The sequence below is a fragment of the Salvelinus fontinalis genome, chromosome 16 (assembly GCF_029448725.1).
Source record: "Salvelinus fontinalis isolate EN_2023a chromosome 16, ASM2944872v1, whole genome shotgun sequence".
Lineage (NCBI taxonomy): Eukaryota > Metazoa > Chordata > Actinopteri > Salmoniformes > Salmonidae > Salvelinus > Salvelinus fontinalis.
In genome coordinates, this window is record NC_074680.1 from 50,660,147 (window position 1) to 50,674,094 (window position 13,948).

At 50.0% G+C, this 13,948-nt stretch overlaps 1 protein-coding gene and 1 long non-coding RNA gene across 7 annotated transcripts in view; one reads left to right on the forward strand and one right to left on the reverse strand.

Moving 5' to 3' along the window:
- jade1 (jade family PHD finger 1) overlaps window positions 1-12,827 on the forward strand; it is a 40,191-nt gene extending 27,364 nt beyond the window's left edge. For 5 of the 6 annotated variants that reach the window (XM_055865671.1, XM_055865672.1, XM_055865668.1 and 2 more), the window contains exons 6-9: window positions 4,492-4,703; window positions 4,781-4,948; window positions 5,517-5,633; window positions 9,478-12,827. In XM_055865671.1, the coding sequence (XP_055721646.1) occupies window positions 4,492-4,703; window positions 4,781-4,948; window positions 5,517-5,633; window positions 9,478-9,999 (1,019 nt within the window). In that variant the 3' untranslated portion in view covers window positions 10,000-12,827. The remainder of the gene's footprint in view (window positions 1-4,491; window positions 4,704-4,780; window positions 4,949-5,516; window positions 5,634-9,477) is intronic. The other variant, XM_055865673.1, reaches the window with a different exon arrangement.
- LOC129813322 (uncharacterized) lies at window positions 8,732-9,267 on the reverse strand. The gene is made up of 4 exons (XR_008753153.1): window positions 9,110-9,267; window positions 9,006-9,057; window positions 8,852-8,955; window positions 8,732-8,801 (listed from the first exon to the last, which is right to left on the reverse strand). It is a non-coding gene; the product is annotated as an uncharacterized LOC129813322 (long non-coding RNA).
- Window positions 12,828-13,948: the final 1,121 nt, after the last annotated feature.

Consider the following 13,948-nt stretch of genomic DNA (forward strand, 5'->3'; position numbering starts at 1 on the left):
TTCTCTACTGGGGGGTTAGGGGTTAGTCTAGACCAGTGGTTCTCTACTGGGGGGTTAGTCTAGACCAGTGGTTCTCTACTGGGGGGTTAGTCTAGACCAGTGGTTCTCTACTGGGGGGTTAGTCTAGACCAGTGGTTCTCTACTGGGGGGTTAGGGGTTAGTCTAGACCAGTGGTTCTCTACTGGGGGGTTAGAGGTTAGTCTAGACCAGTGGTTCTCTACTGGGGGGTTAGTCTAGACCAGTGGTTCTCTACTGGGGGGTTCGTCTAGACCAGTGGTTCTCTACTGGGGGGTTAGTCTAGACCAGTGGTTCTCTACTGGGGGGTTAGTCTAGACCAGTGGTTCAACACTGGGGGGTTAGTCTAGACCAGTGGTTCTCTACTGGGGGGTTAGGGGTTAGTCTAGACCAGTGGTTCTCTACTGGGGGGTTAGTCTATACCAGTGGTTCTCTACTGGGGGGTTAGGGGTTAGTCTAGACCAGTGGTTCTCTACTGGGGGGTTAGTCTAGACCAGTGGTTCTCTACTGGGAGGTTAGGGGTTAGTCTAGACCAGTGGTTCTCTACTGGGGGGTTAGGGGTTAGTCTAGACCAGTGGTTCTCTACTGGGGGGTTAGGGGTTAGTCTAGACCAGTGGTTCTCTACTGGGGGGTTAGGGGTTAGTCTAGACCAGTGGTTCTCTACTGGGGGGTTAGGGGTTAGTCTAGACCAGTGGTTCTCTACTGGGGGGTTAGTCTAGACCAGTGGTTCTCTACTGGGGGGTTAGTCTAGACCAGTGGTTCTCTACTGGGGGGTTAGTCTAGACCAGTGGTTCTCTACTGGGGGGTTAGGGGTTAGTCTAGACCAGTGGTTCTCTACTGGGGGGTTAGTCTAGACCAGTGGTTCTCTACTGGGGGGTTAGGGGTTAGTCTAGACCAGTGGTTCTCTACTGGGGGGTTAGTCTAGACCAGTGGTTCTCTACTGGGGAGTTAGGGGTTAGTCTAGACCAGTGGTTCTCTACTGGGGGGTTTGGGGTTAGTCTAGACCAGTGGTTCTCTACTGGGGGGTTAGTCTAGACCAGTGGTTCTCTACTGGGGGGTTAGTCTAGACCAGTGGTTCTCTACTGGGGGGTTAGGGGTTAGTCTAGACCAGTGGTTCTCTACTGGGGGGTTAGGGGTTAGTCTAGACCAGTGGTTCTCTACTGGGGGGTTAGGGGTTAGTCTAGACCAGTGGTTCTCTACTGGGGGGTTAGGGGTTAGTCTAGACCAGTTCTCTACTGGGGGGTCAGGGGTTAGTCTAGACCAGTGGTTCTCTACTGGGGGGTTAGGGGTTAGTCTAGACCAGTGGTTCTCTACTGGGGGGCTAGGGGTTAGTCTAGACCAGTGGTTCTCTACTGGGGGGTTAGGGGTTAGTCTAGACCAGTGGTTCTCTACTGGGGGGTTAGGGGTTAGTCTAGACCAGTGGTTCTCTACTGGGGGGTTAGGGGTTAGTCTAGACCAGTGGTTCTCTACTGGGGGGTTAGCCTAGACCAGTGGTTCTCTACTGGGGGGTTAGGGGTTAGTCTAGACCAGTGGTTCTCTACTGGGGGGTTAGGGGTTAGTCTAGACCAGTGGTTCTCTACTGGGGGGTTAGGGGTTAGTCTAGACCAGTGGTTCTCTACTGGGGGGTTAGGGGTTAGTCTAGACCAGTGGTTCTCTACTGGGGGGTTAGTCTAGACCAGTGGTTCTCTACTGGGGGGTTAGTCTAGACCAGTGGTTCTCTACTGGGGGGTTAGTCTAGACCAGTGGTTCTCTACTGGGGGGTTAGGGGTTAGTCTAGACCAGTGGTTCTCTACTGGGGGGTTAGGGGTTAGTCTAGACCAGTGGTTCTCTACTGGGGGGTTAGGGGTTAGTCTAGACCAGTGGTTCTCTACTGGGGGGTTAGGGGTTAGTCTAGACCAGTGGTTCTCTACTGGGGGGTTAGTCTAGACCAGTGGTTCTCTACTGGGGGGTTAGTCTAGACCAGTGGTTCTCTACTGGGGGGTTAGGGGTTAGTCTAGACCAGTGGTTCTCTACTGGGGGGTTAGGGGTTAGTCTAGACCAGTGGGGTTAGTCTAGACCAGTGGTTCTCTACTGGGGGGTTAGGGGTTAGTCTAGACCAGTGGTTCTCTACTGGGGGGTTAGGGGTTAGTCTAGACCAGTGGTTCTCTACTGGGGGGTTAGGGGTTAGTCTAGACCAGTGGTTCTCTACTGGGGGGTTAGCCTAGACCAGTGGTTCTCTACTGGGGGGTTAGGGGTTAGTCTAGACCAGTGGTTCTCTACTGGGGGGTTAGTCTAGACCAGTGGTTCTCTACTGGGGGGTTAGTCTAGACCAGTGGTTCTCTACTGGGGGGTTAGTCTAGACCAGTGGTTCTCTACTGGGGGGTTAGTCTAGACCAGTGGTTCTCTACTGGGGGGTTAGTCTAGACCAGTGGTTCTCTACTGGGGGGTTAGTCTAGACCAGTGGTTCTCTACTGGGGGGTTAGTCTAGACCAGTGGTTCTCTACTGGGGGGTTAGTCTAGACCAGTGGTTCTCTACTGGGGGGTTAGGGGTTAGTCTAGACCAGTGGTTCTCTACTGGGGGGTTAGCCTAGACCAGTGGTTCTCTACTGGGGGGTTAGGGGTTAGTCTAGACCAGTGGTTCTCTACTGGGGGGTTAGTCTAGACCAGTGGTTCTCTACTGGGGGGTTAGTCTAGACCAGTGGTTCTCTACTGGGGGGTTAGTCTAGACCAGTGGTTCTCTACTGGGGGGTTAGTCTAGACCAGTGGTTCTCTACTGGGGGGTTAGTCTAGACCAGTGGTTCTCTACTGGGGGGTTAGTCTAGACCAGTGGTTCTCTACTGGGGGGTTAGTCTAGACCAGTGGTTCTCTACTGGGGGGTTAGTCTAGACCAGTGGTTCTCTACTGGGGGGTTAGGGGTTAGTCTAGACCAGTGGTTCTCTACTGGGGGGTTAGCCTAGACCAGTGGTTCTCTACTGGGGGGTTAGGGGTTAGTCTAGACCAGTGGTTCTCTACTGGGGGGTTAGTCTAGACCAGTGGTTCTCTACTGGGGGGTTAGTCTAGACCAGTGGTTCTCTACTGGGGGGTTAGTCTAGACCAGTGGTTCTCTACTGGGGGGTTAGTCTAGACCAGTGGTTCTCTACTGGGGGGTTAGTCTAGACCAGTGGTTCTCTACTGGGGGGTTAGTCTAGACCAGTGGTTCTCTACTGGGGGGTTAGTCTAGACCAGTGGTTCTCTACTGGGGGGTTAGTCTAGACCAGTGGTTCTCTACTGGGGGGTTAGTCTAGACCAGTGGTTCTCTACTGGGGGGTTAGTCTAGACCAGTGGTTCTCTACTGGGGGGTTAGTCTAGACCAGTGGTTCTCTACTGGGGGGTTAGTCTAGACCAGTGGTTCTCTACTGGGGGGTTAGTCTAGACCAGTGGTTCTCTACTGGGGGGTTAGTCTAGACCAGTGGTTCTCTACTGGGGGGTTAGTCTAGACCAGTGGTTCTCTACTGGGGGGTTAGTCTAGACCAGTGGTTCTCTACTGGGGGGTTAGTCTAGACCAGTGGTTCTCTACTGGGGGGTTAGTCTAGACCAGTGGTTCTCTACTGGGGGGTTAGTCTAGACCAGTGGTTCTCTACTGGGGGGTTAGTCTAGACCAGTGGTTTTCTACTGGGGGGTTAGTCTAGACCAGTGGTTCTCTACTGGGGGGTTAGGGGTTAGTCTAGACCAGTAAACCTTAAACAAATACAAAGCATCTCATTGTTCTAAAAATGCTCCATTCCAAAAATATTACTTTAAAACTTCCAATTAGCTAAAATGATGAAATAAAAAGTAACAAAAATGTTGTAACAAGTTCCAGTTTGAAATAATAAATTGAGACAGAACAAACATGGCAGTGGTTCTCTACTGGGGGGTTAGGGGTTAGTCTAGACCAGTGGTTCTCTACTGGGGGGTTAGGGGTTAGTCTAGACCAGTGGTTCTCTACTGGGGGGTTAGTCTAGACCAGTGGTTCTCTCCTGGGGGGTTAGGGGTTAGTCTAAACCAGTGGTTCTCTAGTGGAGGGTTAGGGGTTAGTCTAGACCAGTGGTTCTCTACTGGGGGGTTAGAGGTTAGTCTAGACCAGTGGTTCTCTACTGGGGGGTTAGGGGTTAGTCTAGATCAGGGGGTTTTCTGCTGGTTTTGTCTCTAGAGCGATCCAATATGCATCGCAAAAATAATCCCAAATCCAATCTGTTAAAATGTGTAATAGTATATTGGTAGTGTAGCAGTTATGTCAAGGGAAGAACATTCACAACAATTTTATTGTGTTTTATTGTTGCCCATTTTCTAAACTCCCTGGTTAGAGACCACAAAAATAGTTAACATTTTTACACATGTAAGTTCATTCTCATTTCTACACACTTTCTACCTGGTTTATTGTTGAGACTGGAGGAGTTTTTTACAGTCAGAGACCCGCGACCCCCCAGTAGAGAACCCCTGGTCTAGACTCCTATAATACTGTTCACTGTTCTCCAGGCATGGCTGTGCTGGATGAGACCACCATGGAGAGAGCGATGGAGGAGTTTGAGCGGCGTTCCTGTGACAGAATGAGACATCCCATGGCCACGGAGGAGGGGTTTGGCATGGAGTACGACGAAGACGTTGTGTGTGACGTGTGTCGGTCACCTGACGGCGAGGACAACAACGAGATGGTGTTCTGTGACAAGTGCAACATCTGTGTTCACCAGGTATGGCGTTTGTTTTATACAGACCGTGTTAAATACCGCTCGTAATTAACTTTCTGGCTGTGTTCTGTATGTTCCAGGCGTGTTATGGGATTCTGAAGGTACCCAAGGGTAGCTGGCTGTGTCGGACCTGTGCTCTCGGCATCTCGCCCAAATGCCAAGTCTGCCGCAAGAAGGGCAGGGCCATGAAGCCCACCCGCAGCGGAACCAAGTGGTTCCACGTCAGCTGTGCCCTGTGGATCCCCGAGGTGACAACCCCTGACCCCTTAACCCTGACCCCTTAACCCTGACCCCTTAACCCTGACCCCTTAACCCTGACCCCTTAACCCTGACCCCTTAACCCTGACCCCTTAACCCTGACCCCTTAACCCTGACCCCTTAACCCTGACCCCTTAACCCTGACCCCTTAACCTGACCCCTTAACCTGACCCCTTAACCCTGACCCCTTAACCCTGGACCCTTAACCCTGGACCCTTAACCCTGGACCCTTAACCCTGGACCCCTTAACCCTGACCCCTTAACCCTGACCCCTTAACCCTGACCCTTAACCCTGACCCCTGAGACCTTAACCCTGACCCTTAACCCTGACCCTTAACCCTGACCCCTGAGACCTTAACCCTGACCCTTAACCCTGCTTATTGTACATTAATTGACTTCTGTGTGGAAGATAACAATTGTGTTCAACTTCTGTTGTCATCTGATGAAATCAAAGTGATTTTGTGGCAAATGTTTTGCGATGCTTTATCTTATGTAAACAAAAGACAGATTTCTGACAGCTAATGTGACCCCTGGTCTGTACTGTGTATGTCTGCCTAGCTGAGCGCTGGGAACCCAGAGAAGATGGAGCCGATCACCAACATGTCCCACATCCCCAGTAACAGATGGGCTCTGACCTGCTGTCTCTGTAAAGACCAGACTGGAGCCTGTATACAGGTATACTCTGACCTGCTGTCTCTGTAGACCAGACTGGAGCCTGTATACAGGTACACTCTGACCTGCTGTCTCTGTAAAGACCAGACTGGAGCCTGTATACAGGTACACTCTGACCTGCTGTCTCTGTAAAGACCAGACTGGAGCCTGTATACAGGTACACTCTGACCTGCTGTCTCTGTAGACCAGACTGGAGCCTGTATACAGGTACACTCTGACCTGCTGTCTCTGTAGACCAGACTGGAGCCTGTATACAGGTACACTCTGACCTGCTGTCTCTGTAGACCAGACTGGAGCCTGTATACAGGTACACTCTGACCTGCTGTCTCTGTAGACCAGACTGGAGCCTGTATACAGGTACACTCTGACCTGCTGTCTCTGTAGACCAGACTGGAGCCTGTATACAGGTACACTCTGACCTGCTGTCTCTGTAGACCAGACTGGAGCCTGTATACAGGTACACTCTGACCTGCTGTCTCTGTAGACCAGACTGGAGCCTGTATACAGGTACACTCTGACCTGCTGTCTCTGTAGACCAGACTGGAGCCTGTATACAGGTACACTCTGACCTGCTGTCTCTGTAGACCAGACTGGAGCCTGTATACAGGTACACTCTGACCTGCTGTCTCTGTAAAGACCAGACTGGAGCCTGTATACAGGTACACTCTGACCTGCTGTCTCTGTAGACCAGACTGGAGCCTGTATACAGGTACACTCTGACCTGCTGTCTCTGTAGACCAGACTGGAGCCTGTATACAGGTACACTCTGACCTGCTGTCTCTGTAGACCAGACTGGAGCCTGTATACAGGTACACTCTGACCTGCTGTCTCTGTAAAGACCAGACTGGAGCCTGTATACAGGTACACTCTGACCTGCTGTCTCTGTAAAGACCAGACTGGAGCCTGTATACAGGTACACTCTGACCTGCTGTCTCTGTAGACCAGACTGGAGCCTGTATACAGGTACACTCTGACCTGCTGTCTCTGTAAAGACCAGACTGGAGCCTGTATACAGGTACACTCTGACCTGCTGTCTCTGTAAAGACCAGACTGGAGCCTGTATACAGGTACACTCTGACCTGCTGTCTCTGTAAAGACCAGACTGGAGCCTGTATACAGGTACACTCTGACCTGCTGTCTCTGTAGACCAGACTGGAGCCTGTATACAGGTACACTCTGACCTGCTGTCTCTGTAAAGACCAGACTGGAGCCTGTATACAGGTACACTCTGACCTGCTGTCTCTGTAGACCAGACTGGAGCCTGTATACAGGTACACGCTGACCTGCTGTCTCTGTAAAGACCAGACTGGAGCCTGTATACAGGTACACTCTGACCTGCTGTCTCTGTAGACCAGACTGGAGCCTGTATACAGGTACACTCTGACCTGCTGTCTCTGTAGACCAGACTGGAGCCTGTATACAGGTACACTCTGACCTGCTGTCTCTGTAAAGACCAGACTGGAGCCTGTATACAGGTACACTCTGACCTGCTGTCTCTGTAGACCAGACTGGAGCCTGTATACAGGTACACTCTGACCTGCTGTCTCTGTAGACCAGACTGGAGCCTGTATACAGGTACACTCTGACCTGCTGTCTCTGTAGACCAGACTGGAGCCTGTATACAGGTACACTCTGACCTGCTGTCTTTGTAAAGACCAGACTGGAGCCTGTATACAGGTACACTCTGACCTGCTGTCTTTGTAAAGACCAGACTGGAGCCTGTATACAGGTACACTCTGACCTGCTGTCTCTGTAAAGACCAGACTGGAGCCTGTATACAGGTACACTCTGACCTGCTGTCTCTGTAGACCAGACTGGAGCCTGTATACAGGTACACGCTGACCTGCTGTCTCTGTAAAGACCAGACTGGAGCCTGTATACAGGTACACTCTGACCTGCTGTCTCTGTAAAGACCAGACTGGAGCCTGTATACAGGTACACTCTGACCTGCTGTCTCTGTAGACCAGACTGGAGCCTGTATACAGGTACACGCTGACCTGCTGTCTCTGTAAAGACCAGACTGGAGCCTGTATACAGGTACACTCTGACCTGCTGTCTCTGTAAAGACCAGACTGGAGCCTGTATACAGGTACACTCTGACCTGCTGTCTCTGTAAAGACCAGACTGGAGCCTGTATACAGGTACACTCTGACCTGCTGTCTCTGTAGACCAGACTGGAGCCTGTATACAGGTACACTCTGACCTGCTGTCTCTGTAGACCAGACTGGAGCCTGTATACAGGTACACTCTGACCTGCTGTCTCTGTAGACCAGACTGGAGCCTGTATACAGGTACACTCTGACCTGCTGTCTCTGTAGACCAGACTGGAGCCTGTATACAGGTACACTCTGACCTGCTGTCTCTGTAAAGACCAGACTGGAGCCTGTATACAGGTACACTCTGACCTGCTGTCTCTGTAAAGACCAGACTGGAGCCTGTATACAGGTACACTCTGACCTGCTGTCTCTGTAAAGACCAGACTGGAGCCTGTATACAGGTACACTCTGACCTGCTGTCTCTGTAGACCAGACTGGAGCCTGTATACAGGTACACTCTGACCTGCTGTCTCTGTAAAGACCAGACTGGAGCCTGTATACAGGTACACTCTGACCTGCTGTCTCTGTAGACCAGACTGGAGCCTGTATACAGGTACACGCTGACCTGCTGTCTCTGTAAAGACCAGACTGGAGCCTGTATACAGGTACACTCTGACCTGCTGTCTCTGTAGACCAGACTGGAGCCTGTATACAGGTACACTCTGACCTGCTGTCTCTGTAGACCAGACTGGAGCCTGTATACAGGTACACTCTGACCTGCTGTCTCTGTAAAGACCAGACTGGAGCCTGTATACAGGTACACTCTGACCTGCTGTCTCTGTAGACCAGACTGGAGCCTGTATACAGGTACACTCTGACCTGCTGTCTCTGTAGACCAGACTGGAGCCTGTATACAGGTACACTCTGACCTGCTGTCTCTGTAGACCAGACTGGAGCCTGTATACAGGTACACTCTGACCTGCTGTCTTTGTAAAGACCAGACTGGAGCCTGTATACAGGTACACTCTGACCTGCTGTCTTTGTAAAGACCAGACTGGAGCCTGTATACAGGTACACTCTGACCTGCTGTCTCTGTAAAGACCAGACTGGAGCCTGTATACAGGTACACTCTGACCTGCTGTCTCTGTAGACCAGACTGGAGCCTGTATACAGGTACACGCTGACCTGCTGTCTCTGTAAAGACCAGACTGGAGCCTGTATACAGGTACACTCTGACCTGCTGTCTCTGTAAAGACCAGACTGGAGCCTGTATACAGGTACACTCTGACCTGCTGTCTCTGTAGACCAGACTGGAGCCTGTATACAGGTACACGCTGACCTGCTGTCTCTGTAAAGACCAGACTGGAGCCTGTATACAGGTACACTCTGACCTGCTGTCTCTGTAAAGACCAGACTGGAGCCTGTATACAGGTACTCTCTGACCTGCTGTCTCTGTAAAGACCAGACTGGAGCCTGTATACAGGTACACTCTGACCTGCTGTCTCTGTAGACCAGACTGGAGCCTGTATACAGGTACACTCTGACCTGCTGTCTCTGTAGACCAGACTGGAGCCTGTATACAGGTACACTCTGACCTGCTGTCTCTGTAGACCAGACTGGAGCCTGTATACAGGTACACTCTGACCTGCTGTCTCTGTAGACCAGACTGGATCTATGTAGCTACTGCATGGAGAAGGCTTTAATAACTCTGTCACGTTAGCAGTCCTTTCTCTGTCAGTTTTTTCTGTCTATTCAGCAACTTTGTTAGTTACCTGTCAGTTGCCTTAGCATTCCTCTCTCTGTTCCCGCAGTGTTCGGCTAAAAGCTGCCAGACAGCGTTCCATGTGAGCTGTGCCTTAGACAGCAGCCTGGAGATGAACACCATCAAAGAGCAGGTCAAGTCCTTCTGCCCCAAACACTCTGGTCTGGTGGGAGGAGAGGAGGGGACGAGGGGAGGGAGAGATGAAGTTCCTAACCCCCCTGCCCCTCATCCAGTCCCCAACCCAGTGGAGGACCTGAACCTCCGTCACATCAGACTACAGCAGCTGGAGGAGTCACACCAGTTAGTTGACGTGAAGGAGGTGTCCCGGGCCCTGCAGCTGAACCAGGAGACAGTCCACTTCATGTATCGCTACTGGAAGCTGAAATGCCAAGCCAAGCAGCCATTGCTGACCCCCCAGATGGAGGAGGAGAGTGTGGCGAGGACAGAGCATGATATCGTTCTCCGCCACCAGGGGATGGGTCGGGGTGCGCCTCCCAGGCCCGGGGTCGCTGGCTATTGGCTGACTGTCTCCAGCTGCAGAGGGGGGGAGCCACCAGAGGGGGGTGACTAACTCCTAACCCAATACCAGCAGATATCTCTCTAACCGTTGAAATAAATCTGGAGTGCAGCGTTAAATTACCTGGCTGTTGCCTGTGTGCTCATCTAATGACTAGAGACAGAACTACTGTACTCCTCAGAACCAGACAGAGCTACTGTACTCCTCAGAACCAGGCAGAGCTACTGTACTCCTCAGAACCAGACAGAGCTACTGTACTCCTCAGAACCAGACAGAGCTACTGTACTCCTCAGAACCAGGCAGAGCTACTGTACTGTGACTCTAACCCACCATACAGTCAATTTGACCCTGACTCTAACCCACCAGTCTAACTGACCCTGACTCTAACCCACCAGTCTAATTGACCCTGACTCTAACCCACCAGTCTAATTGACCCTGACTCTAACCCACCAGTCTAATTGACCCTGACTCTAACCCACCAGTCTAATTGACCCTGACTCTAACCCACCAGTCTAATTGACCCTGACTCTAACCCACCAGTCTAATTGACCCTGACTCTAACCCACCAGTCTAATTGACCCTGACTCTAACCCACCAGTCTAATTGACCCGACTCTAACCCACCAGTCTAATTGACCCTGACTCTAACCCACCAGTCTAACTGACCCTGACTCTAACCCACCAGTCTAACTGACCCTGACTCTAACCCACCAGTCTAACTGACCCTGACTCTAACCCACCAGTCTAATTGACCCTGACTCTAACCCACCAGTCTAATTGACCCTGACTGTAACCCACCAGTCTAACTGACCCTGACTCTAACCCACCAGTCTAATTGACCCTGACTCTAACCCACCAGTCTAACTGACCCTGACTCTAACCCACCAGTCTAATTGACCCTGAATCTAACCCACCAGTCTAATTGACCCTGACTCTAACCCACCAGTCAAATTGACCCTGACTCTAACCCACCAGTCTAATTGACCCTGAATCTAACCCACCAGTCTAATTGACCCTGACTCTAACCCACCAGTCAAATTGACCCTGACTCTAACCCACCAGTCTAATTGACCCTGACTCTAACCCACCAGTCTACTTGACCCTGACTCTAACCCACCAGTCTAATTGACCCTGACTCTAACCCACCAGTCTAACTGACCCTGACTCTAACCCACCAGTCTAATTGACCCTGACTCTAACCCACCAGTCTAATTGACCCTGACTCTAACCCACCAGTCTAATTGACCCTGACTCTAACCCACCAGTCTAATTGACCCTGACTCTAACCCACCAGTCTAACTGACCCTGACTCTAACCCACCAGTCTAATTGACCCTGACTCTAACCCACCAGTCTAATTGACCCTGACTCTAACCCACCAGTCTAATTGACCCTGACTCTAACCCACCAGTCTAACTGACCCTGACTCTAACCCACCAGTCTAACTGACCCTGACTCTAACCCACCAGTCTAACTGACCCTGACTCTAACCCACCAGTCTAACTGACCCTGACTCTAACCCACCAGTCTAACTGACCCTGACTCTAACCCACCAGTCTAACTGACCCTGACCCACCAGTCTAACTGACCCTGACTCTAACCCACCAGTCTAACTGACCCTGACTCTAACCCACCAGTCAAATTGACCCTGGCTCTAACCCACCAGTCAAATTGACCCTGGCTCTAACCCACCAGTCAAATTGACCCTGACTCTAACCCACCAGTCAAATTGACCCTGACTCTAACCCACCAGTCAAATTGACCCTGACTCTAACCCACCAGTCAAATTGACCCTGACTCTAACCCACCAGTCAAATTGACCCTGACTCTAACCCACCAGTCAAATTGACCCTGACTCTAACCCACCAGTCAAATTGACCCTGACTCTAACCCACCAGTCTAACTGACCCTGACTCTAACCCACCAGTCAAATTGACCCTGACTCTAACCCACCAGTCTAACTGACCCTGACTCTAACCCACCAGTCTAATTGACCCTGACTCTAACCCACCAGTCTAATTGACCCTGACTCTAACCCACCAGTCTAACTGACCCTGACTCTAACCCACCAGTCTAACTGACCCTGACTCTAACCCACCAGTCTAATTGACCCTGACTCTAACCCACCAGTCAAATTGACCCTGACTCTAACCCACCAGTCTAATTGACCATGACTCTAACCCACCAGTCTAACTGACCCTGACTCTAACCCACCAGTCTAACTGACCCTGACTCTAACCCACCAGTCTAACTGACCCTGACTCTAACCCACCATACAGTCAATTTATATCAATTACAAGTAATATAGACAGCATACATGGTTAATGTTCGCCATTTACCTATGTGTTATCAGTTGATGTTATTCTTCAATAACACAAACTCCAAAGCAAATCACGGGGAGAAAAATAGGTTGATTTTGAGAAGGACAAATCATAGATGAAATGCTGTGAGGTAGAGGTGCAGTCTCCCCAGTTTTCCTCCACATCATAGATGAAATGCTGTGAGGTAGAGGTGCAGTCTCCCCAGTTTTCCTCCACAGAACAAAGGAACAGGAAGCCATTTATAACCCCCCACCCTAGCCTGGGGTTGACCAATCAGAAGTCCTTGCAGTACAACTGGGCCAATAGCCAGATAACAAGTATCCTGCTCCAGACTCAATGTACAGACCGTAGTACACGTCGCTCTGAGTTCAGGAGTGACATTCCACAGATTCTAATCAGCTGTTGATCTGAAACACAACTCCTATTTACAATGAGTTTTGAGTCCTCATCCTCTATCTTCAAAGTGTTCTTATATATATGCTAGATCACATTTATAAATGTGTTTTTTGGCAACAAATCAATTATAATCAGGACATGGGTGGAATAAATCATGTTTCACTTGATGTTTATTGCTTTGAACTGGACACATTTTACATATAGTATTTTATGAATATGAGAAATGAGCCACATTAAACACCAATTCAATGGGGCTCATTTACACGCCACATGAGGGACAGAGTTGTACTATGTGTGTGATGTAAATGTATTTCTTGTATTTGGTGCATGTCTTCCTGTCCTTCTTGAGTCCACACACATCGCAGCGCTTCTTCTTGTTGCTACCAGCTGCAATCTACAATGATGGAAAGACTTAGTTCAGGAATTTTACTAACATCTCAATCACTCACATAGATGGTTACAGCAGGCCAAGGTAGGAGAGTCCAACACGCATGTATATAGTTACAGCAGGCCAAGGTAGGAGAGTCAGACACACATGTATATAGTTACAGCAGGCCAAGGTAGGAGAGTCAGACACACATGTATATAGTTACAGCAGACCAAGGTAGGAGAGTCCAACACACACATGTATATAGTTACAGCAGACCAAGGTAGGAGAGTCAGACACACATGTATATAGTTACAGCAGACCAAGGTAGGAGAGTCAGACACACACATGTATATAGTTACAGCAGACCAAGGTAGGAGAGTCAGACACACACATGTATATAGTTACAGCAGACCAAGGTAGGAGAGTCAGAGACACACATATATATAGTTACAGCAGACCAAGGTAGGAGAGTCAGACACACACATGTATATAGTTACAGCAGACCAAGGTAGGAGAGTCAGAGACACACATATATATAGTTACAGCAGACCAAGGTAGGAGAGTCAGACACACACATGTATATAGTTACAGCAGACCAAGGTAGGAGAGTCAGACACACATGTATATAGTTACAGCAGACCAAGGTAGGAGAGTCCAACACACACATGTATATAGTTACAGCAGACCAAGGTAGGAGAGTCAGACACACACATGTATATAGTTACAGCAGACCAAGGTAGGAGAGTCAGAGACACACATATATATAGTTACAGCAGACCAAGGTAGGAGAGTCAGACACACACATGTATATAGTTACAGCACACCAAGGTAGGAGAGTCAGAGACACACATATATATAGTTACAGCAGACCAAGGTAGGAGAGTCAGACACACACATGTATATAGTTACAGCAGACCA